Raw genomic sequence first — 23,680 nt, forward strand, 5'->3', positions numbered from 1 at the left:
GGTTTTATGGGTGATAAAAGGCAGGGTCAAGTTTTTTGGCTAGCTCTTAGGTATAGGACCATTCGTATACTCAACAGAAGGATCGTCTTAGTGTCACTACCCTACAGTACATGGTGAAAGTATGAATATTACACACTTCCACCTGCTTAGGCAAGTGGTGAAAATCGTTTGATTCTTTTTGCAGTATATAGTCTATGGTGGGTTTGATGGGACTTATGGAGGCACCATTAGTTCATGGATGGTTCCTCGGAAAACCCTACAAAGGGTTTTTGTCATTATATTTTCGCCGTCACAAGCGGACCAGAACCCAGCCGAGAATTCTGAGACGGCCCCATACAGCAAATGGCTGTAATTTTGGCGATGTATTCCCGAGATCCTGATCTCGAACATATTTGAAAATTTTCTTCAAATCTTAATCAATTCCCGAAAACACAGGTTCAGAGTTACTTTACTTGTACACGTAAAATACGCACGTCAAATCCGGTATGAGGCGAAACGTAGTTTATAAGGTGACTAGAAGAAGGAATTAATTGGTAGGACATGTTCTGAGGCATCAAGGGATCACCAATTTAGTACTTGAGAGCAGCGTGGGGAGTAAAAATCGTAGAGGGAGACCAAGAGATGAATACACTAACCCGATTCAGAAGGAAGTAGGTTGCAGTAGGTACTGGGAGATGAAGAAGCTTGCACAGGATAAAGTAGCACGGAGAGCTGCATCAGACCAGTCTCTGGACTGAAGACCACAACAACAACAACAATAACAACAAGGTGAAAAAGCTGTAAAGTGTCTCCGTTATCATTTGGGACCCTATGTTGTAGTACTGAAGCAAAATAAAATTTTTTTGCGTGTAAAGTCAGGTCTGAGATGTAGAAAAAAGCAAACTATATCAATTTTACTGATCAACTCATTTATTTCCATATGAGTTACATGCCTTGCTGCAACAGGGAAAGAAGTGACACAGGGGTAAAAGTGCAGATATGCTCCAGTTTGCTTAAAAGGCTCTGACTGAAAAGTGGGGTACAAGCTGCTCATTTTACCTTCCTTAACACCTTTAAAAATTTTCCCAAAAATTTTGGTGTGGGATATGCTGATACCGACGAAGACATTATCAGTAGGAAAGAGACGGTAAGGTAATAGATATTGGAAGATAGTGGTTGTTTTATAGAAAGAGAGAAGGTGACGCTTGCAGTGAGAGAAAAAGAGAGTGACAGTGTCAGTGGAATATAACATAGTGACAGAACAGTACTAGGAAAAAAGTGAAGGAGCAGTGCCAGGTGGAGGGGGGCAGGAGGAATAACGAGAAACAGAAAGTGGAAGTGGAAGTGCTTGAGAGTCAGTGACAATGAGAGACAGATTACATGATAATGACAGAGAAAGATAGAGTTAGAGGCAGTGACAAGAGACACCAGCAGTGGGAGGTAGTAGGAGTAAGAGAGATCAAGAGGGAGGCAGTGATAGCAAGAGGAGACTGGGTGGTAAGACAGCACGAACGGGTCTGCCGCTTTGACACAAGAAGCAATGACGGAGACACAAAGAGATAATGAGTTGGGCTAAATGACTGAGTCAAAAAGAGCAAGTGGGAGTGGATGGGCATGAGCGACTTACAGTGTTAGACTAGTGAGTGTGAGTTACAGTCTCGGGAACTTGTAAAAGTTTGACGTGAGTTGAAGCCTGCAAAAATTTTTGGGGTATTTTTAAAGGTGCTGAGGAAGGTAGAATAAGGCAGCTGGTACCCCACATTTCAGTCAGGGCATTTTGAATAAAGAGGAACATATTGAAATTTTTTGCGCTCCGATAGGAACGTTTTTATTCTGGTGTTTACATGTTTCATATCTTCTCCTGAACTGCTAAACAGATTTCAACCAAACTGGGCACATGTATCACTTACATTCTGGAAAGAAGAATCGCTGTGAGGGGAAAAGATCCATTTGCCTATCAAAGAGGGTGAAAAAGAACTGTTTCCCACTATGTGCGAATACCCAGAACGTATCCGTACAGTATTTGAGAATGAGAGCACTTAGTGACTTACAGCAAATATTACACATAATTTCTCGTTGACAACTCCCACAAAATGATGAAAGAAAAAAAGTTTATCATATACTCCATTTCATTGTGCTTGCAGAAAAGCAGGAATTTCATTTCAGTGAATTAATTCTGTACAACTGAATGTATTCGTGGCACATTCTGCAGACAGTAGTCACATGCACCTGCAAAATTTTACCATTGTACTGCTCATAGTTCACCAGATACGACGTCATAAACAGTGAGATGCGTGAAAGCATGCCGTATCGTGCAAGACGTTTAAATTTATTACACTTTACTCCCAATTCTATTCGCAACACACTTCGCAAATAGTATCGACATTTGCTGCTCGATGTAACGACAAAATTATATGTCTGTACGACATATAGTTCACGATATATGATATCATAAGCATTGAAATGTCGAATCAAACCACGTGCAGCCGTCTAAATTTACAGTTGTTATTTTATTTGAGTAACCAGTTTCAGCACTACATTAAGCCGTATTGAAGCCAAAGACTCTCACCAAGAGATAATCGAAGAGATCACTGCGCCAAAAATCTGCAGGTACCAGTCATTGGAAGCTGGCCCCTATTTTGACCGGAGCAGATGTGGGATTCTTACTAGTTTTCGGTCAGGTGGCTGAAGATCGATTGAGGTAGCGCTGAAACTGGTTACTGAAATAAGATAACAACTGAAAGTTTAGACGGTTGAAGATGTCCTGATTCGACATTTCACAGTGGACAGCAGAGGTCCCGCAACCATCTGCAGAAAGATGAACTTACAAGTCGAGCTGCTTGTAAACGAAAGTGCATGGGGAAATTCGCTAGACACAGTTGAAACAAGTATATAAATGTGTGTGAAATATATTAAGTACATGTGACATATATGTGACAAGGGCGTATTTTAGAATGTGTGTGGGCTAAAAACTGTTCCCATTCCCATGGATCGTTTTCAGAAACACCTACTATTACTTCCTGAAATATATACTGTGTGGCTAAAAACTATCAATTTCCTATTTAGTTGGGGTTTATAACATGGAGAGAGAAGGAGGAGGAAGAGGCAGGACAGAAAGAGAGGGCATGAACAATGATATGGGTAGGACGAGAGTGACAGATAGAGGGAGAAATGGACAGAAAAGGGAACAGGAGGAGATGGACATAGATATGAGGAGGTGGAAATGGACAGAGAAAGGGAAGAGGAGATGGACAGAATGGACAGAGAGAGAGAGAGAGAGAGAGAGAGAGAGAGAGAGAGAGAGAGAGAGAGAGAGAGAGAGGGTGGGGGCGGAGGAAGAGATAGAAGGGGTGAGAAGATGAGGTGGGAGCAAGTAGTCTCAGAGGGGGAAGGATCAGCTGGCCAGGAGAAGACAGAAGACGAATAAATAAAAATGTAGTACAGTAAGTATGGCAAAAATAAATTCTAATATGTAGAGGGAATCGATACAGTGCATTTGGTTATGTAATACAGTTTAAGTAGCTTGTTGGTTGATAGTAGCCTATTCAAACCTACTTCAGGTGATACGTTCTCGGTAGAACCTCGATCTGTTCTCATTTGAAATGGTGCGTGTTTAGGTAGGTTTGTTATGTTTGTGTGTATTGATATATTACTTGGAGTGTTGCATGTCAGGATACTACATTGTATTCAGTAGTTGTTTGATTGTCTTACTGTTGGTAGTTGTGGTATATTCTGTGTCATACCCTAGACACACACACACCTGGTGTCATACAGATTACATACTGACTGAGCATTTGACACATGGAATACATGAGTTTTAACTTTACATGAAGAATAAACTTATGGCTGTAAGTTTATTAGTAGAAATAGAATGGGTAATTGGTACTTCGGTGCAGTATTCCTTAAATAACATAATACATCATATTGTTAGTTTTGTACATGGTTTATACAGGAAATACATTAGATATATAAAAGAAATTTATTGTAGCTTTACATAAAGAAGGGAATATACTTCAGCCTACGAATAATAAGACGCATAATAGATTACTGCTTTTATACAGTATACTGTAAACAATATATAGAGTTTTGAGAAAGAAATTATCACTCTGCAGCGGAGTGTGCTCTGATATGGAACTTCCTGGAAGATTAAAAGTGTTACCGGACCGAGACTGGAACTCGGGACCTTTGCCTTTCACGGGCAAGTGCTCTACCATCTGAGCTACCCAAGGAGACGAGGTATTGGGGGAATTAGAGCTGTGAGGATGGATCGTGAGTCATGCTTGGGTAGCTCAGATGGTAAAGCACTTGCCCGTGAAAGGCAAAGGTCCCGAGTTCGGGTCTCGGTCCTTCACACAGTTTTAATCTGCCAGGAAGTTTCAGTATACAGAGTGTCGTTGGGGAGTAGGAGCATCGGAAAAGAAGTTCTATGAGCCTTCCCTCCCAAGCGACTTTACCTTATTATTACAGTCACTGCTTCTGTCGGTGCTTTATTTTTTTTATGATTATTATTGCTTGTTGTATTGTTTGTGGCTGTGTTATGGCATGCAGTGTCATGTGTTGGTTTGGGTCCCTCACGTGTTGATCCCTTCTGAATCATGTCCACTTTGTTGGTTCCTATCCCGGTTTCGGTGTCTGTGGTTGTATTTTGTGTCCTCCCATGTGCTTTGTTGTGTTGTTTGTTCTTGTCTACGTCTCCTTCCATAGGGTTTGGCCCTTGTATTCCTCGTGGAGTGTGTTCGACACAATATCGGCTGCGCTATTGATTGTGTTCCACTCTTTGGGATTGCGTATTATTCTGGCGTTGTTATTATCCTTCTGGATCCGTATCACACGTGCTAGCGCTGTGCTTTGTAGTATGACACGTTGTCGTTTTCCAGTATCTCCGTAGATGCATAATTCGTTGTTAGTTATTCCCAGGTAGTTTAAATGTACCAGGTACGGCCCGTGAAAATGGACCATCCACCGGCTTAGGTCGTCATGTTTTAGTAGCAGTCTTTCGCGCACGTCAAGGAAGAAAGAGTGTATTCGGTGACCCTTATCGGGTGCCTCCCACTTCCTCTACCATGTTTGATTGCGCCATTGTCTCATATGTGTTTTGTTTATAATGTTGGCTCTGTAATCTCGGTGGCCTTATCGAGCCTGCCCCTCGTAATCCAGTAAAGTGCAGCTCGATCACGTGCTGTTATGACTATGGAGCAAGTCCCCACCAGAATGCAAAGTGCTTCTGGTGACTTGGTGTTGTAGACTCCGCTCATTCCCAGGGGTACTCTGTGTTGACCTCGTCTTGCTGTTGTCTTCTTAGTCTGTATGTTCAATCTGTGAGCCCAAGCACTATGCGGCGAAGTATATTATGTATTCAATTATCACAATGTTGTCGGTCCTTATCGTCTTAATAGATAGTTTGTACTGCATTGTGTTGTCTTGCTAGTTTGTGCATAATTTTGGAGGCTTTGTCAGTTGTCAGTTTGATATCTCCGCTGAAAGTTTGTTTTTCGTCAAGATGAGGTGCTAAATAGCGTGTGGTCTGCTTCGTCTGCATGCTAATACTGTTTAATTTTGGAACTGATTTCTTCTGTAGTGTCCCTCTGAGCAGTAAATATGCAGTTTTGTTGAGAGCTACTTTTAGTTTATTTTCTTTGCATCAATTGTTCATTTTCTGAAGCGGTTACGTGCCTTTTGATTCCAGTGCTGCTCTAGAGTTGGCTGACACCACTACGAGCAGGTCATCTGCTTACGCAGGCACACCTCTTACCTGGTCGCCACCGTCCAGGATGTTCAGCAAGGGCTCGATTACGATATCCCAATACATTGGTTCGCAGATCGAGCCCTGTGGACAGCTCATTCTTATTCTCTTAAGAACCGTATTCGAGGAGGCCATTGTAGAAGGAAGCTGATAGCTGCATGTCACTTAAATTGGCAAAGAGGGACGGCCAGCGCAGATTGTCAAATGCTCAGCCAAGTCGTTTAGTATGACGGCCACGTACGTGACGACTGATGCTGTTTGTTACTGTTAGTGCTTGGTTGAAGGCGTCTTTTATTGATCTACTTTATCTGAGGCCGAACTGATCGGATGTTAGGCTGAAGAGGCGGCTGTGCGATTAAAGGCGGTCACACCTGTACCTTGGCGAGAGAGTTCAAGAGGCAAGTCGGTCGGAAAATTTGGGGTTCTACTGACTATTTGTCTTTTGATTTCCTGATTATTATTGCATTAGCGGTTTTCCAGAGTCTTGGAATTTTGCATGTTAGTAGTGCCTCGTTGAACATTTTTGTAAGGAAAGGGGTGATTTGTATTACTGTTTGTTTTTTTCTGAACATATTTTGTCTGGGTCAGGTTCTTTTCGGGTTTTAAGCCTGCTGATTGCCGTTGCGACCTCTTGTTGCGTGAATGATATCACTACGCTGTCACTGACATGTGTGCGCGCCTCATCCTGTCTCATAGGTTAGTGTGGTGTCGCTCGTCTTGTATGGGGTCCTCATCTGGGAGGAGCCTGTTCAGGAGATGTTTTGGTATGCTTCTCTCCTTTGGTCATTGCCGGCAGCTTGTTTTAGTGTCAATAGAACTGTGGATTTCTTAACTCATTCTGTTTCTGTGTGGAATGGTTGTCCCCAGGTGCAGTTTTGTAAATGTTTATTTACGAAATTGGTCCAGTAGTCTTGCCTTGTTATCTTCAGCTGTTTTTGGTATTTATGTCTAGCGTCACCATACAGGTCGAGTCTAAACTGTCTTTCAGGAACTATCTTTGCATATTGGTAGTACTTTCTTTTGACCCGTGATTCCTTCCTAAATGTTGCCAGTTCTGTCGACATCGGTTGTTTCTGTCCCCAATCCTTAAGATCATCCGGTCAATTTCCTCTTTAGTTGGGAAGCAGATTTTATCCCTGAGCTGTTTAAAATATATGCTTCATTTCTAGTCTGCTAAGTCGCAGGATAGCTTCTAAGTTTTCATATTTTACGTGATTCATGGTATTTCGCTTGGTAATCCTCAGTTGCGTCTGATTTGTGTTCTTGAGTGTCCGTGTAGTGATTTTGTAGTGTGGCATGTTTTTCCCCGCTTTATTTTTTCTGGTAGTGTGGAGTTTGATGTGTCTCCGCTGAGCATTTTCCTTGCTAGACTTGTTGTTTTTGATCTCAACAGGGAACCTGTTGTTCTTGGAAGCTGACTGTTCTATATTCGTTTCTTGGGTGGTTGTGCCTGGTGTTGTGCTGGTGCAGAACGTGTCTATCTATTCAGCTACTCTACTATTTTGATTTTCATAGTGACTGTATGTGCTACTTTTTCGTAGACAAAAGGGACTGATGATATAGGTAATGTAGAGTCTACATTTTGATCTATCTTATTCTACTTGTTGTGCAGGTAGCGTGCAATTGTCTTTGTTTGTGTTTGGCTGCGGTGTTTCATTTCTGTATAGCTCTGTGACTTCGTCTTCCTCAGAATGTTCAAGAATGTCGTTACATTTCTCTATACTGTGTCTTTGTATTTTGTATTCCAGTTCGTCACCTCGTAAAAGGAGACCTTGAAGATGGCCCAATCAAACATGTGGTGTTTCAGGTACTGGTCCACTTCGTATTCAATTGCTCCCTGCACATATCGTCTACATAGCCGGTAATGCTGAAGTGTCTATATTCTATTATCTCCAAGAAATGAGGCATTACATTAGAATAAATATCTGTATTATATCTGCATTTGGGGCTTGTAATAACCCCATATGTTGCCGCAAGGCAACGACTTGCCACCGACCTCTCATTCTAGTAGACGGCGACTTATACCTTTGCCTATTTGCGTTATTAGTTACGTCTATTCTGTGGGTGTGTTAGGAGGGTGGGTTTCTTTGTATCCTATACAACCTAGAGGATTCTCTTCCCTGCATTCAGACATTTTGTATCCAGTTTTGCACATATCGGGTCTTTGTCCCAACGCTTCGGTGGGGGACTGAAGCTCCAATTGTTAAAACATTTCTGTACAGCAACAAAGTCGTTGATACACAAAGATCCAAACTGAATAAAAACTCTTTATTTTTAAAGTGGCAGTAGTTGTTCTCTTTGTGACGCTTCTGAAATCTTGTTTACTGTCCTTTTGCTCATTGGTCCTGTTTTAAATTTTATTTTAATCTCGTTATCGAATATTTCTTTGGTAATGTGTTCACTCGGATCTATTTCGTATAGATCTTCTAAGAATTCCTGGTCTGTTAAATATGTTAAGCCATGGTGCACTGCCAGAGGACGACGAGGCTATGGGTGTTCTGGTTGTGTACGAAATACCACTGGACTGTTCCCGTATGCCTTAGGAATGCGCTAGTGGTTTACGGGAAGTTGAGGGATTGGGGTTGTATGCGTGTTTCCTGTGTGGAAGCTTGAGTTCGGCGATTTATGTATGTGTTATTGGCTTCTAAGGAGGCGTGTAAGGGTTAATTTAGGGTGTTCGTGGGAAGCTTATGGTCGTTCGTTTCCTAAATTTTGTATGAGGAAGTGGGGCGAAATTTGTGTTGTTTCGTAAAATTTTGTGGATTTTTCTTGAATAAGTGTGTAAATGGTGCGTCGGCCTAAAAAGTCTCGAATGTGTGTGTTGGAGACGTATCTGCCAGTGCCTGAGATGACACGGAAAACTTTGCTCTGCAGACGTTGCAGTCGGGATAGTGTTATGTCTGACGCCATAGACCATACCTCCGTGCCATACAGAATGACTAGAAGTAAGAGCTGGCGCCAGAGGAAGACTTTGCACTGGATGGCTAAACCATCACCTTTCAACAGTGGATGTAGCCTACAGAAGAAGGCTCATCCCTTGTTTGCTGCGGTAGTGAGGTGCCTGTTCCATGTTAGGCGCCGATCTATTTCGACCCCCAGGTAAATGATTGAACTTCTCCAAGTTAGCTCTCTGCCGTCAATGGTGAGTTGACGATCGGGAAGTTTGATTTTAGGGGTGGAATAGATCGCCTGGCACTTTGTAGGGTTGATATTTATTTTCCAGTTGTTGCACCTCTGCGTAATTTCATCGACATAATGCTGGAATTGGCGATGTATAAGGAAGAGGCTGCGACTGCTTCTGTACATAGCAATCTGTCCGCTAATCTGACTAGGGATGTCTTTCGTATATATGGTTTAGGGGACAGGACCTTAAACCGAACCTTGCGGACTCCTGCCATAATCCGTCCTGTCTGGCTGGATTCGTCTGCGTTCCTTACGAACAGCTGACGTCCTCTAAGGAAGGGGTCAGAGATTCAGGTTATGTAAAATGGGCACCCTATCTGGCATCGTGCCAGATGCGGTCAAATGCTTTTCCTTCGTCTAGGAACTCTGCTGCCGTTGCTACTCTCCTTGCCCTGGCCGGACAAATGTGTTCTACAAAGCGAAGGGATTGTTGGATAGTGGAATGTTCAGCGCGGAATCCAAACTGCTCGGACAGAATGATATTGTTTTCTGCCAGGATCTGATAGATGGGTGAAAGGATTATTAATTCCAGGACTTTACTCAGGCCAGTTAGGAGAGAAGTAGGCATGTAGCTTTCGGAAAGGAGCCGGCTTTTATTGGGTTTGGGTAGGGTGATGATCTTTGCAGTTTTCCACGCTGAGTCGAAATATGTGAGTTTCCAGCAGGCATTATTAACGCTTGCTAGGTAGGATATTGCGGGAGGGGAAGGTGTTTTAGGACTGGGGTTTGGACGCGGTCGGGGCCAGGAGCTTTGTGGTTACCCTGTCGCTTGATGAGTACACATATTGTCAGCTCGTTAACGGGCACGAATTCTGTCATTGGCAGCGTATTTCTTATCTGAGTCGTGATCCGATAACTATTCTCTCCTGCCTATAGCTCACATCATCGTGGATAGCGTGAGTTCGAAACTGTGACTCCAATGATTTTGCCATTTTTTCCGCCTTTTTTTTCTCTTCGTATGCAAGACCTTTCTCGCAGTGGAGTGGATTGTTTCCTCTGGTGGGATCTTTCCGCTGCAGGGCTATTTTCCAGATTTAGCGTCTGGATATGTCTGCTTCGGCGGATGTTAGTTTCTCCTCCCGGCAGCGGCTCCTGTGTTCTTGTAATCTTTGTCTCACCTGGTCCTGTAGTCCCTGCAGCAGGCGGCGATCGGCTGGATCACGGCAGCGTTGGCACCTGTGTTTGGCGACTGTTAGGTCCCAGGTTTCAGGGGGCAGGTCCCTGGCGGCAGGATCAGTGGTTATCCTGACGCTAGTTGCACGAGCACAGGCGTGGAGGATACCAGTGAATTTCTCAAAGGCTTTGTCCACATGCCCTTCCGTCTGAAGCGGGGGCATTTCCTCCATGTGCTCTCCCACCAGGTAGGTATATCTGTCCCAGTTTTTGATTACTTGTGTGTTTGCCATTCTCCCGGCATCGTCTTCGACATTGGTGAGATCCAGCACGACAGAACTGTGGAGTCCAGCTCGTAGCCCACTGTCGCAGTCTCATCGAGATCCCAGTTTTTCGCGACAAAAATATCTAATAGATTAGAATTTCTGTTCGCATTGCCAGGAATATGCGAGGGCTCGTCTCAGGCGATGACACTAAGGGTGGTCCGCCCCTCGATGAACCCCGGCAGAGTCCTGCCACTTGCATTCTCGGCACGGCAGCCCCGGGCTCTGTGTTTCGAAGTTAGGTCTCCTCCCACCAATACACGATTGCCAACCTTAAGCAGTGCCTGAAGGTCTTGTGCAGTGACACGTGAAGTGGGGAGATGGTAGGCCGAAATAATTTGCCTATGGTTTTGACCAATCGTGATTTCTACACCGGCAGCCTCGATAATCTGAGTCTGCGGAAGTTCCAAGGGGCGGAAGCACCTTCTGCCCTTAACCAGTACCGCTGTCTCGCCGCCTGGGCGGTACACTGCCAGAACGAATCCTAACTTCTTGGGTTCTTCACACCTACCGTGCTTAACATATGCTGTTTTTTATTAATTTTTATCTGCTTGCGATTCTGTTTCAGTTATTAAAGTGTTTGCTGTTGACCTCATTGATTTTATTTTTAATTTGTCTTCCTTGAGGTAAACCATCTCAGTGATGGTTTCTGTAGTGGTGAAGCAGGTACTTCCGCGACAGCTGTGTAGCACCGCCGTCGTCGTGCGCAGCAGCAAACCCATCTCGCCGGCGAATTACAGCGCGTGGCCACACTGTAATTCTCACCACGCAGCGAAACAGCACTCACTGGTGTATTCATTTAGCTGTCGTATCGTTGTCGTAACAAACCTCTGGTTCTTGGTCTCAGATTTCGCTGCGTCTCATATTTGCTGTTTCAAGATGACTCGTTGGGATTGTTTGTTTATAGTACCGCCTCCAGTTATCCGTTTCCTCTTTGTTTGTCTATATGTCGGCCCCCGTCGATCCGCTGTTGACAAGCCTGGACCGGTCGATCCTCTCTCAGTGGGTATGAGTCGTTCCCTACGTTATATCGAATACCAGGCAAAATAAACAGCATTTGTAGCTGTCTACCGGCAAAACCTGATTTTGTAATCACTGATGTACCGCCAGGAAAAGGCTTTTAGTGAATATTGGAGTTTGAGGTAGAGATAGAAAATCTTCGTTCTTCGAAAACACGTCAGTAATATATGAAATCCAGTTGGGAGCTGTGTAGGTCAGTTTCTAGCACTTATTACTTACAACTCTCATCCGGATGGAGAGACGTAGACAGTAACGCGGGGCAAGGTGAGGAATGGAGGAATATGAGTAAACTGCTGTTCAGATAATGAGAAATGACAATAGGAACTTGGCCTTGGCCTTGGCGTTACCAGGTCGGGTTGACGGAGGAGATAGAGAAGATCCAAAGAAGAGCGGCGCGTTTCGTCACTGGGTTATTTGGTAACCGTGATAGCGTTACGGAGATGTTTAATAAACTCAAGTGGCAGACTCTGCAAGAGAGGCGCTCTGCATCGCGGTGTAGCTTGCTCGCCAGGTTTCGAGAGGGTGCGTTTCTGGATGAGGTATCGAATATATTGCTTCCCCCTACTTATACTTCCCGAGGAGATCACGAATGTAAAATTAGAAAGATTAGAGCGCGCACGGAGGCTTTTAGACAGTCGTTCTTCCCGCGAACCATACGCGACTGGAACAGGAAAGGGAGGTAATGACAGTGGCACGTAAAGTGCCCTCCGCCACACACCGTTGGGTGGCTTGCGGAGTATCAATGTAGATGTAGATGTAGAAGATGCCTGACAGTACAAACGACCATAGTAGCAAGCTGCTTCGTCCCTGTATTTCAAGGAAAGAGTGTGTTCTCTCTAGGTGAGTAAGCTGAGACAACCAGTACTTCCATTACGCATGTTTTGGTTAGATTACATGAAATGAAATTTCTTTTATAAACGGATTTAACTGATACACACACACACACACACACACACACACACACACACACACACACACAACCGCACAGTTTGTAAGCCTTTATAAAATGGAATTCTTTGAGTAGAGGTTATAGTATTATGTGAGCAAGAAGCACAAAAATGCAGACTGTAAGCAACTTCACTTGTGTCTGCTTATATGTGAACTATTTTTTGTAGTTCTGTCATGCAAGAGTGAACAAGTGCAATAGCGCCCTATTTAAGTGGAAGTGTAAGAAACGGCGTAACCGTACGTGCTGAAAGCATTCAATTCGCAGTGCCTTATGAACCACTACGATGCTGCCTGCTTCACCATAGGTATTGGCAAAACAGCCTTCAGTTATACAAAAAATCTGAAATTTCAACATCATTTTAACAAGGAAGATAAAGTATCTGTGTCCGACTAGTTCTGGGAATTTATGAGGTGACAGATGGAGTTGTCTTTAGCAATACCTAATTACTTCTCTTTGTTGACAAGGAAGTGTTGGAATCAGTATTGCTCAGCCTGTTGAACAAAGACGAGAGATTAGTCTTGCTCTCAATAAACATCGTCAAGTCATTTCATTGCACTAAAGGACAAAACTTGCCTGCTGCAATGCTGAAGTGATGCTCATTCTTCCATTCATTGTACTGGAAGGAGTCAAAAGTAAAACTGCTATTTGCAATCGAATGTCGACAACATCCACTATCCATTCAACAGAATCAGGCCACCTTCGAGATGAAGCTTTTTGTGCATGAGTAAATCATTTTTCGAAAGTCAAGCCAGCGATACCTGTAGTGCTCTTGATGGACGCTTTCATTAACCACACAATAGCGGTCAGTCTTCTAGAATTCTGCGTGGAAGATGACACTGTGGCTTTACGCCTCCCTTCTCATACAATACATGCATTCCACCATTTGGACTAGGAGTTTTTCAAGCCTTTGGACATCTTCTGTTTGAAATTGCGCAGACAATCGGTCTTTAACAGCTCACACCACATGTTAACGACAAAGCTTTTTGCTTCTGTCTTGAAAGAAACCAGAGGAAAATCAGCTACAGTCGCAAACACAGAGGGAGGTTTCAGTGGTACGGAAATTTTACCGAAGAAACGTTAATTTCTGATACAGCATAGGGAACATTCAATGGCGAACATCAGCAGCCGTTTATGGATGCTGAAAACTGCAACAAGAGTCGTGCTGTCCACTAACCCGATCAGAGGACTGAGCACTGGGGTGACATTAAGAGGCAGGTGGAAGAAACATTGTCAGCTTTTCAAAAAAATACGTTACATCGGCTTCAGAAAATAACTGTTTCTCCTATGCATTTTCAAGATAAAGACAGCTCTGAACGAAGGAATTTGCAGTTGATTTTGTTCACAATATGCAACGCATAGTACCCTGAGCACTGTGTCCGAGAAAAAAAAAATCGTTTGTGCTCAGTGTGTTTAGCACCTAGTTCTACGCAAGCAGGATGTCTTCTTGCTCTCTTTACCCTATAAATTGGATGTGACGTGAGTAAAACACTAAGACCACAGATTTTATTGTTATGTGTATTTTCTGCGTATCTATAATTATTTTCTTTCATTTCGGATGTAGATGAAATCGTTGATGTACAATATAGTTTTCCAGAAACATATTATGTGCGATTTCAATCTAAATGCGTCTTAAAATCGAAATAAGGCACTTAACCCCGAGTGACCCTACATCTCTTTCAAAAATGAACATTTTTTCTGCTGCAGAACACGAGTGGGTGGGCTGGCGCAACGACACGCCTGGCATGGAGGGCAGTCCCGTGGAGATGCTGTTTGAGTTCGACCACGTGAGAAACTTCTCGGCGGTGCACCTACACGCCAACAACCAGTTCAGCAAGGACGTGCAGGTGAGGAGGAAGCGAGGCGAGACACAAGCCGATCCATTTCCTACAAATTTACGGTATATACAAGACTTGGCCGGACACGAAAGTGACAGAAGTGCCGGTGGTGAAGTGTTTTGGGGAGGAAAGTGTTTCTGGTCAGTGTCGGGCGAGGCAGTGACCGTTTATCATTAGTTTCCAGGCAGCGGTTGGTGAAACGAAAAGTGTTCAGAACGGGAATCTGAGAGTTTTGGAGGTGAATTCGTATGTGGAAGCTTTTAATTTCCTTTCAGTTTTTCCATTACTTATTCCCGGATAAAGTGAAGTAATGCTCAATATATTGTATCTATCAATATTTTCATGAGAGGCATGAATGGAAAAGACAAGATAAATTTTGGACGAAGAATTCAAAAACCAGTGGATGAGTACGCGGCAGAATATACGACAAACAAATTCATGGTCTTACGACGACGTTTTTCAAGATGAAGAGGTTTTGCCATCGTGCAGTATTTAACTCAGTCCCCCCCCCCCCCCCCCCCCCCCCTCCCCCAAATACACTCCGTTTCTGCAACCTGAGATGTCCGTCAGGTAAAGAGCTAGATCAAAAAGTTTCAAAAATTACTCTGATTTCGTAGAGCAAAAAAGAAATCACATTCCGTGAAGACTGCGCAAAAAACCGTTGTACATCACCTCCCCATATTTGGCAAAATGATGCATTGCGCGTTCTTTGCTGTCTATCTGTGCGACGAGGGAGAACCATTTACGAAAGTAGACCAAATTTGTTTTCGCATAGAAACTTGAAAAGAACGGTATAATTTTAAAAATGTGGTGTTCATAAGATGTGTAAGAGGCCGATAGAATTATTGCTTTTGCTGTTATAACAAATAATTTCACCCCAACACATGTAAACCAGGAATTGTAAAATAATAAAACTATCTAGTTTTATATACAAAGTTCCCTTGCACATCTTTGAGTTCCTTCCTGGAAACTCCTTTGCAGTCACACTCATTGAGTCATCTTCAGTGAATGGCCACACCGCTAATGCACGGCAGTGATGTTTCTGCCCAACTGCGGCTGCACGTGCGAACGGACGAGAGCCGAGTGCTAATCCTGCTGTTTTACCTCTGGCAGTGAAGCAAAAACATAAGAAAGAATCGGGGAATATGTGCTAGTAAGCCTGTTTAGAAGTATTCTATGCATAATGCACCAATTATAGACCTCCCTTGCGCTTTTTACGCTAATGGCACATGTAGTTAAAAACAACGAATGAGAAAGATATTTTTGCAGGTACATATTTCTGCTTTGGAGCTTGTTCAGGAGACAAATCACAGAATTAACAAGAACAGAGACTGTAAATTTGAGTGCTTTAAGATTTGTTTTCCACTTCAAGCGAAAGAAGTTAAATATCATTACACATTACGCTAAATATTAAATATTAATGTCTTAATTTAGGCAGTAATTTTGCATGTCTGCCTGACACGACATCACACGCTTACATGCAGTAGGAAACAGAACATCAGAATTGTGTGACTCTGCATGTAATGTTCACATGCATTCTCCAAGTTTAAACTAGGTGACATGAACGACTTCAGGGTTAAGGCAGTCGTTAATTATCAAAAATCGACACATTTGAATTACTGAACAATACTACAGTCAACGTATTATAATACGCGGCAAGTTTGAAAGTTAAGAAACGAGGTACTGCGTAAGTAGTGCTGCAAGGATGGCTTGTAAGCCGTGCTTTGGTAGCTCAATCGGCAGAGCACCTGCCTGCGAAGGGCAACGGTCCCTGGTTGGAGTCTGTGGCCGGTACACAGTTTTAATCTCACAGGAAGTTACGTATCGGCGCACACTCCACTGTAGACTGCCTTTACCTTTCCTGAAGCCAAACTGATCATCATCTAACAGAGTCTGAATTTCAGAATGAAAACTGGAACAGAAGAGTATCGAAGTGTGTGAGATGTGATGCTACAGAGGGAAGTCGAAAATCAGTTGGACTGATGAGATAAGGAAGGATGAGGTTCTCCGCGGATTGTACGAAGGACAGTGCATATGGTAAACACCGACAAAAGGAAGAGACTGGTTTGTAGGACATCAGTGATTAGCTTCCATGTTACTAGAGGGAGCTGTAGAGGGCAAAGGATGTAGGAAGGCTAACGTTGGAATAGATACAGCAAATAGTTGAGGACGTTGGGTGAAAAGGCTTTTCACGAATGAAAATGTTAGTGCCGGGGAGGAATTCGTGGCGGGCCACATCAAACCAGTCGGAAGACTGGTGACTGAAAAGGAGAAAGAGAGTGAGAGAGCGAAAGAGAGAGGGCCATCAGAGCAGGTCATCGGTTTGGCCACGCTACAGAGCAGACTCCACCATGTGTCGATCTCCGTCATGGGAATCATCAACGCTCTCTCGTTGGAACTGTCATCACTGCAGTGGGCTTGCTAACCACCAACTGTTGCCAGGCGACTTTCGTCATCTCGCCACTTTTGCTCCACTGCTATTTCCACGTGACCGTGTGGCAGAGATTTCGCCATCTCCTCCTGGTCCTAGGTACGAACTGAGGGCTTGCCAGACATGAGCCATTGGGATCTACCGACGCCAGGCGACGCTCTCCAGCCACGTAGACCTCAGACAGTTGATCTGATGCAATGCAGACTGTCCCTAATGTGAGACAGCTGCTAGCAAGGGCCGGCCGGAGTGGCCGTGCGGTTCTAGGCGCTACAGTCTGAAACCGCCTGCCTCGGGCATGGATGTGTGTGATGTCCTTAGGTTAGTTAGGTTTAAGTAGTTCTAAGTTCTAGGGGACTGATGACCACAGCAGTTAAGTCCCATAGTGCTCAGAGCCATTTTTTTTGCTAGCAAGGACGCAGCACAGTCACACGAAAGAGAAACGCTGATACCGGCGCGCCTATGGCAGGTTCCCGTCATGGGATTCATTGCTGGGAGGTTGATGCCGCAATCCGAAAACTCGCCAACATTCTCTGGCTGATAAATTAAGCCATACCAGTAGCTCTGCAACTACAATTCCGCAGCCGGTGCAATAACTGTCTTTTCAAGCCATTTTGACGGGTTTCTGGGGGCCGCGTATGTGACTTCAACTGGGAAAAGACCTGTCCACACGCGTATAAAAGCTGCCCGCCCGGACAGGCTGAACATGCCGAGAAAGCCGGGCTTTGAATCGGCGTCCGCTGTGTGTTGTCTGTCATCGCGAACCCACCAGTGTTCTTCCTGCTGCAGGCTGCCGCTGCCAAGGGTCCAACCGATGCGCTCCTAGTCACTGAGTTGCGAGCGCCCGCCAACCCCTGTCAGTCGCCTCATCTGGACGGAGCACGGTCACCTTACCAGCAACCTAACAGTAACATACAGCAGCCGCATCTGCTGCAGTGCCACCAAGATGCGCCCACCATGCACAGCCATTGCATTACTAGGGTAGCGGGTACTGTCAGCTTTATGATCCCGCCTCTCGCCATCGTGGACCGTGAGATCGACACCTGACTTTGCCCGTTGGACATGGACGCTGAGGACCGATGCTGTGCTGCACCACCAGAGAAAAATGTGACTCCTATTGCTGCTTGGAGTGGTAAAGAGTCATCTTGCGAGCTGTTTCACCACAGCCGTCCTGACCTCTGACCTTGCTACTCCATCGAACACATAAAGCCGAGTTGGAAGAGCTATGACGTTCCCGCCTACTAGAAGAACCGGCTCTTCCTCCTCTCTCTAGCGGTCATTGATCCCCAACTCGCTTCATTTTGGCGCCAAACATGGAGCATGCATGCGAACCGCTACATTTTGGCATAAGGCCATGTACATGCTACCGAGCTCCTAGCGCCTTGTCATCCCCCGTCACACGCCTCAGCCGAGCCTGACATTGACACACGGCTTACTGCAACGTTACAATTTATAACGACGGAAGCAAGTTAATACACTATTTTTGTTTTGTCTTGTATAGGTCACTTTCTTTCCACATTCATCTTAATTAATTCTTTTTTTCTGTACAGGTACTGTTAAGTTGTATTGTACACATTCATAGCTTTAGTATTGCGCTAAGAAAAATAAGGGAAAAAAGAAATAATAATAATAACCGCGCGTGGTAGCCGAGCGGTCAGAGGCACCTTGCCACGTTTCTCGTGGCTCCTCCTGTCGGAAGTTCGAGTCCTCCTTCGGGCTTGGGTATGTGTGTTGTCCTTAGCGTAAGTTAGTTTAAGTTAGATTAAGCAGTATGTAAGCTCAGCAGTTTGGTCCCATAGGAACTTACCACAAGTCTGAATTTTGAAAAGATAATAGTGTACTGCATCTATTTTGTGACCTACTCCAGTTTAGCACGAGGGGAGGTTTTCAGAAACCAAAAATATTTTAATAATGACCACGACGTTAAAATTTGAGAAATTCGGGACTGTACGGAAGAGGACCGACTGTCAGCCTTTCGGCGTAACATCCGTGAATGAAATAAGGAGCGAAGAAGTACCCTCGACCATACACCGTGCCGAGGCTTACAAACTAGGGATGTAGATGTGTACGAAAACACTAGAAATGAAATGAAAATAGTATGTTTCCTGCTGGTTCGTGGATTATAAAACTTCATGTTTACGATCTTTTCAGGTATTCTCGCACGCGAAGGCGTTCGTGAGCGTGTCCGAACAACAGCATGTGTCCACGGAGCCGGTGGCCTTCTCGTACGTGGCTGACCTGCTCATGGAGCACCCGCGTGACGTCACGGTCAAGCTGCACCATCGCGTCGGTCGCTTCCTGCGTCTGCAGCTCTACTTTGCCGCCTCGTGGATTGTCCTTAGCGAGATCTCTTTCGATTCGGGTAAGTTAATTTATCAATAATTACCTCTCTTATGACATAATAGGACCTTCCTCTACCTCTGGCCCTTATATACTGCTGGCCATTAAAAATGCTACACCACGAAGATGACGTGCTACAGAATCGAAATTCAACCGACAGGAAGAAGATGCTGTGATATGCAGATGATTAGCTTTCCAGAGCATTCACACAAGGATGGCGCCGTGGCGACGCCTACAACGTGCTGACATGAGGAAAGTTTCCAAACCACTCCTCATACACAAACAGCAGTTGACCGGCGTTGCCTGGTGAAACGTTGTTGTGATGCCTCGTGTAAGGAAGAGAAATGCGTACCATCACGTTTCCGACTTCGATAAAAGTCGGATTCTAGCCTATCGCGATTGCGACTTATGGTATCGCGACATTGCTGCTCGCGTTGGTCGAGATCCAATGACTGTTAGCGGAATATGGAATCGGTGGGTTCAGGAGGGTAATACGAAACTCCATGCTGGATCCCAACGGCCTGGTATCACTAGCAGTCGAGATGACAGGCATCCTATCCGCATGGCTGTAACGGATCGTGCAGCCACGTCTCGATCCCTGAGTCAACATATGGGGACGTTTGCAAGACAACAACCATCGGCACGAACAGTTCGACGACGTTTGCAGCAGCATGGACTACCAGCTCGGAGACAATGGCTGCGTTTACCCTTGACGCTGCATCACAGACAGGAGCGCCCGCAATGGTGTACTCAACGACGAACCTGGGTGCACGAATGGCAAAATTAATTTTTTCGGATGAATCCTGGTTCTGTGTACAGCAATGTTTGGCGACATTGCGGTAAACGCACATTGGAAGCGTGTATTTGTCAACGCCATACTCGCTTAACACCCAGCATGATAGTATGGGGTGCCATTGGTTACACGTCTCGGTCACCTCTTGTTCGCACTGACGGCATTTTGAACAGTGCACGTTACATTTCAGATGTGTTACGACCCGTGGCTCTACCCTTCATTCGAACCCTGCGAAACCCTACATTTCAGCAGGATAATGCACGACCGCATGCTGCAGGTACTGTACGGGCCTCTCTGGATACAGGAAATGTTCGACTGCTGCCCTGGACAGCACATTCTCCAGATCTCTCACCAACTGAAAACGTCTGGTCAACGGTGGCCGAGCAACTGGCTCGTCACAATACGCCAGTCACTACTCTTGATGAACTGTGGTATCGTGTTGAAGATGCATGGGCACCTGTACCTGTACACTCCATCCAAGCTCTGTTTGACTCAATGCCCAGGCGTATCAAGGCCGCTATTACAGCCAGAGATGGTTGTTCTGGGTACTGATTTCTCAGGATCTATGCACCCAAGTTGCGTGAAAATATAATCACGTGTCAGTTCTAGTATAATTAATTTGTTCAATGAATACCCGCTTATCATCTGCATTGCTTCTTGGTGTAGCAATTTCAATGGCAAGTAGTGTAATACGCCGTAGTGTAACACGATACATTAAACATTGTGTGCGAAACTGAACGGCACCCAGCTGCACTCCCAAAACATGCACTGATAACTCTTAAGTGGAATCGGCAACCCAGCCAGAACCCAGAATAAAACATCAACTGTTTTGCTCCCGTCGGAGGTTCGAGTCCTCCTTGGGACATGGGTGAGTGTGTTGTCTTAGCGTAAGTTGGTTTAAGTTAGATTAAGTAGTGTGTAGGCTTAGGGACCGATGACCTCAGCAGTTTGGTCCCACAGGACTAACCACAAATTTTCCATCAACTGGTTTTATTTTCCTTTATCCCTCCTTTCTGTTTAAGCCGCACCGTTTTTTTCTGCATTTCGTCGATCTGCGGAAACATAAAAGGCGCACCTATCATCCAACTCACACACCGAGCTCTTTCTACGAAAACTGTTCGCTTTAGTACGATGAAAAATAAGCATTTCAGGTTATCAGAATGAGATTTTCACCCTGCAGCGGAGTGTGCGCTGATATGAAACTTCCTGGCAGATTAAAACCGTGTGTCCGACCGAGACTCGAACTCGAGACCTTTGCCTTTCGCGGGCAAGTGCTCTACCATCTGAGCTACCGAAGCACGACTCACGCCCGGTACTCACAGCTTTACTTCTGCCAGTATCTCGTCTCCTACATTCCAAACTTTACAGAAGCTCTCCTGCGAACCATGCAGAACTAGCACTCCTGAAAGAAAGGATATTGCGGAGACATGGCTTAGCCACTTCCTGGCAGATTAAAACTGTGTGTCCGACCGAGACTCGAACTCGGGACCTTTGCCTTTCGCGGGCAAGTGCTCTACCATCTGAGTTACCGAAGCACGACTCACGCCCGGTACTCACAGCTTTACTTCTGCCAGTATCTCGCCTCCTACATTCCAATCTTTACAGAAGCTCTCCTGCGAACCATGCAGAACTAGCACTCATTTTTAAAATCCAATCCAAGATACCAACGATTAAAGTAAGATACTATCTTAAAACAGTGTGTTAGGTAGTGAAAGGCAAAACAGAGACGATGTGCTCTATATTTACGAGGCCATGAATCTTGAAATTTTCGCAGAGTGCTGAATACTTAGTGATATTTTGGGAATGCAGTCGTGGGCCGTTTACTACCACTCACTACGTTACGGTTTTACACCTGCAAGATGTAATCAGGTGAGCAGTCGAAGATTAAGATCGGCTTACCACCTCGCAAGATTTAGTATCGCGGCATGTACTTTTCAAGCATATCTCGTAATTGTATTTGCAAGGCGACCGCTTCGCATTTGCGGCCATGACGAATGCGGGGAAACGCACACAGTGGGCTAACAGCGCGTGCGAGGTAGATAGCTGATGACAGATTTCGGTGACTCCCCTGAAGATGTTTGACCGGTGCACGGATGAAATAACGTATTTGATAGGAAACGACGATCGGCTGCACTTCCGGAACATCATCGGGATCATCAAATCTTATACCTCACCCATATAAATTCCACAGTGGCAATGATATGGAGAGTATTATATCTTACATAATCACGCAAGATACACTGAAGCGCCAAAGAAACTCGTATAGGCACGCGTATTCAAATGCAGAGATACGTGAACAGACAGGATACGGCGCTGCAGTTGGCAACGCCTATATAAGACAACAAGTGTCTGGCGCAGTTGTTAGATTGGTAACTGCTGTTACAATGGCAGGCTATCAAGATTCAAGTGAATTTGAAAGTGGTGTTATAGTTGGCGAACGAGCGGTGGAACACAGCATATCCGAGGTAGCGATGAAGTGTGGATTTTCAAGTACAACCATTTCACGGGTGTATCGTGAATGTCAGGAATCCAGTAAAACATCAAATCCCCGACATCGATGCGGTCGGAAAATGATCCTGCAAGAGCGGGACCGACGACGACTGAAGAGAATCGTTGAATGTGAGGGGAGTACAACCCTTCCGCAAATTGCTGCAGATTTCAATACTGGGCCTCAACAAGTGTCAGCGTGCCAACTATTCAACGAAACATCATCGATATGGGCTTTCGGAGCCGAAGGCCCACTACTGTACCCTTGATGACTGCAAGATACTAAGCATTCCGCCTCTTCAAGTTCGTCAACACCTACATTGGACTGTTGATGATTGGAAACATGTTGTTTGCTCGGTCGAGCCTCGTTTCAAATTGTATTAACCGGATGGTCTTGTACGGGTGTGGAGAGAAACTCATGAATTCATGGATCCTGCATGTCAGCTGGGGACTGTTCAACCTGGTGGAGGCTATCTAATGGTGTGGGGCGTGTGCAGTTGGAATTATATGGGACCCTTGATACTTTTAGATACGACTTTGACAGGTGATACGTACGTAAGCATCCTGTTTGATCGCCAGCATCCATTCATGTTCATTGTGCATTCTGACGGACTTGGGCAATTCCAGCAGAACAATGAGACACCCCAGCCGGCCGAAGTGACCGTGCGGTTAAAGGCGCTGCAGTCTGGAACCGCAAGACCGCTACGGTCGCAGGTTCGAATCCTGCCTCGGGCATGGATGTTTGTGATGTCCTTAGGTTAGTTAGGTTTAACTAGTTCTAAGTTCTAGCGCACTAATGACCTCAGCAGTTGAGTCCCATAGTGCTCAGAGCCATTTGAACCATTTTGAACCAATGAGACACCCCGCACGTCCAGAATTGCTACAGAGTGGCTCCAAGATCACTCTTCTGATTTTAAACAGTTCCGCTGGTCACCAGACTCCCCAGACATGAACATTAATGAGCATGTCTAGGATGCTTGCTACGTGCTGTTCAGGAGAGTCTCCATCCCCTTGTACTCGTAGGAATTTATGGACAGCCCTGTAGAATTCATGATGTCAGTTCCTTCCAGCACTACTTCAGACATTAGTCGAGTCGATGCCACGTCGTGTCGCGGCACTTCTGCGTGCTTGCAGAGGCCCTGTCGATATTAGGTAGGTGTGCCATTTTCTTTAGCTCTTTAGTGTAATTCAACAGTTTTCACGACTTACTGGCTAACAACTGTCAGATAATGTAACACTGCAAATTCGTTCCACGAGTTCGTAATGAAAGTGAGCAATGTCGGTCGGTAATACGTATGGACCACTTACTTCATGCAAAACAATCATCTGTGTCATAAATAGTAATCAGTTATTGGCGTTTTACTTTTACTCACGAAAAGCCTTCATCTACAGAAAAAGTAAAGATGCCCACTACGCTTCTACGACAAGCAATTGACATAAATTGGCATTTTGTAAATGCTGCTTACAAACGTAAAAAGATTAAGGTT

The 23,680-nt window shown here is 44.9% G+C and overlaps 1 protein-coding gene across 1 annotated transcript in view; it reads left to right on the forward strand.

Moving 5' to 3' along the window:
- Nucleotides 1–23,680, forward strand: part of LOC124595630 (discoidin domain-containing receptor tyrosine kinase B-like) — an 811,748-nt gene that overhangs the window by 710,703 nt on the left and 77,365 nt on the right. The window contains exons 8-9 of the mRNA XM_047134455.1: nucleotides 14,015–14,154; nucleotides 18,725–18,935. Of these exons, the coding sequence (XP_046990411.1) occupies nucleotides 14,015–14,154; nucleotides 18,725–18,935 (351 nt within the window). The remainder of the gene's footprint in view (nucleotides 1–14,014; nucleotides 14,155–18,724; nucleotides 18,936–23,680) is intronic.

This window comes from Schistocerca americana, chromosome 1 (genome assembly GCF_021461395.2).
Source record: "Schistocerca americana isolate TAMUIC-IGC-003095 chromosome 1, iqSchAmer2.1, whole genome shotgun sequence".
Classification (NCBI taxonomy): Eukaryota; Metazoa; Arthropoda; class Insecta; order Orthoptera; family Acrididae; genus Schistocerca; species Schistocerca americana.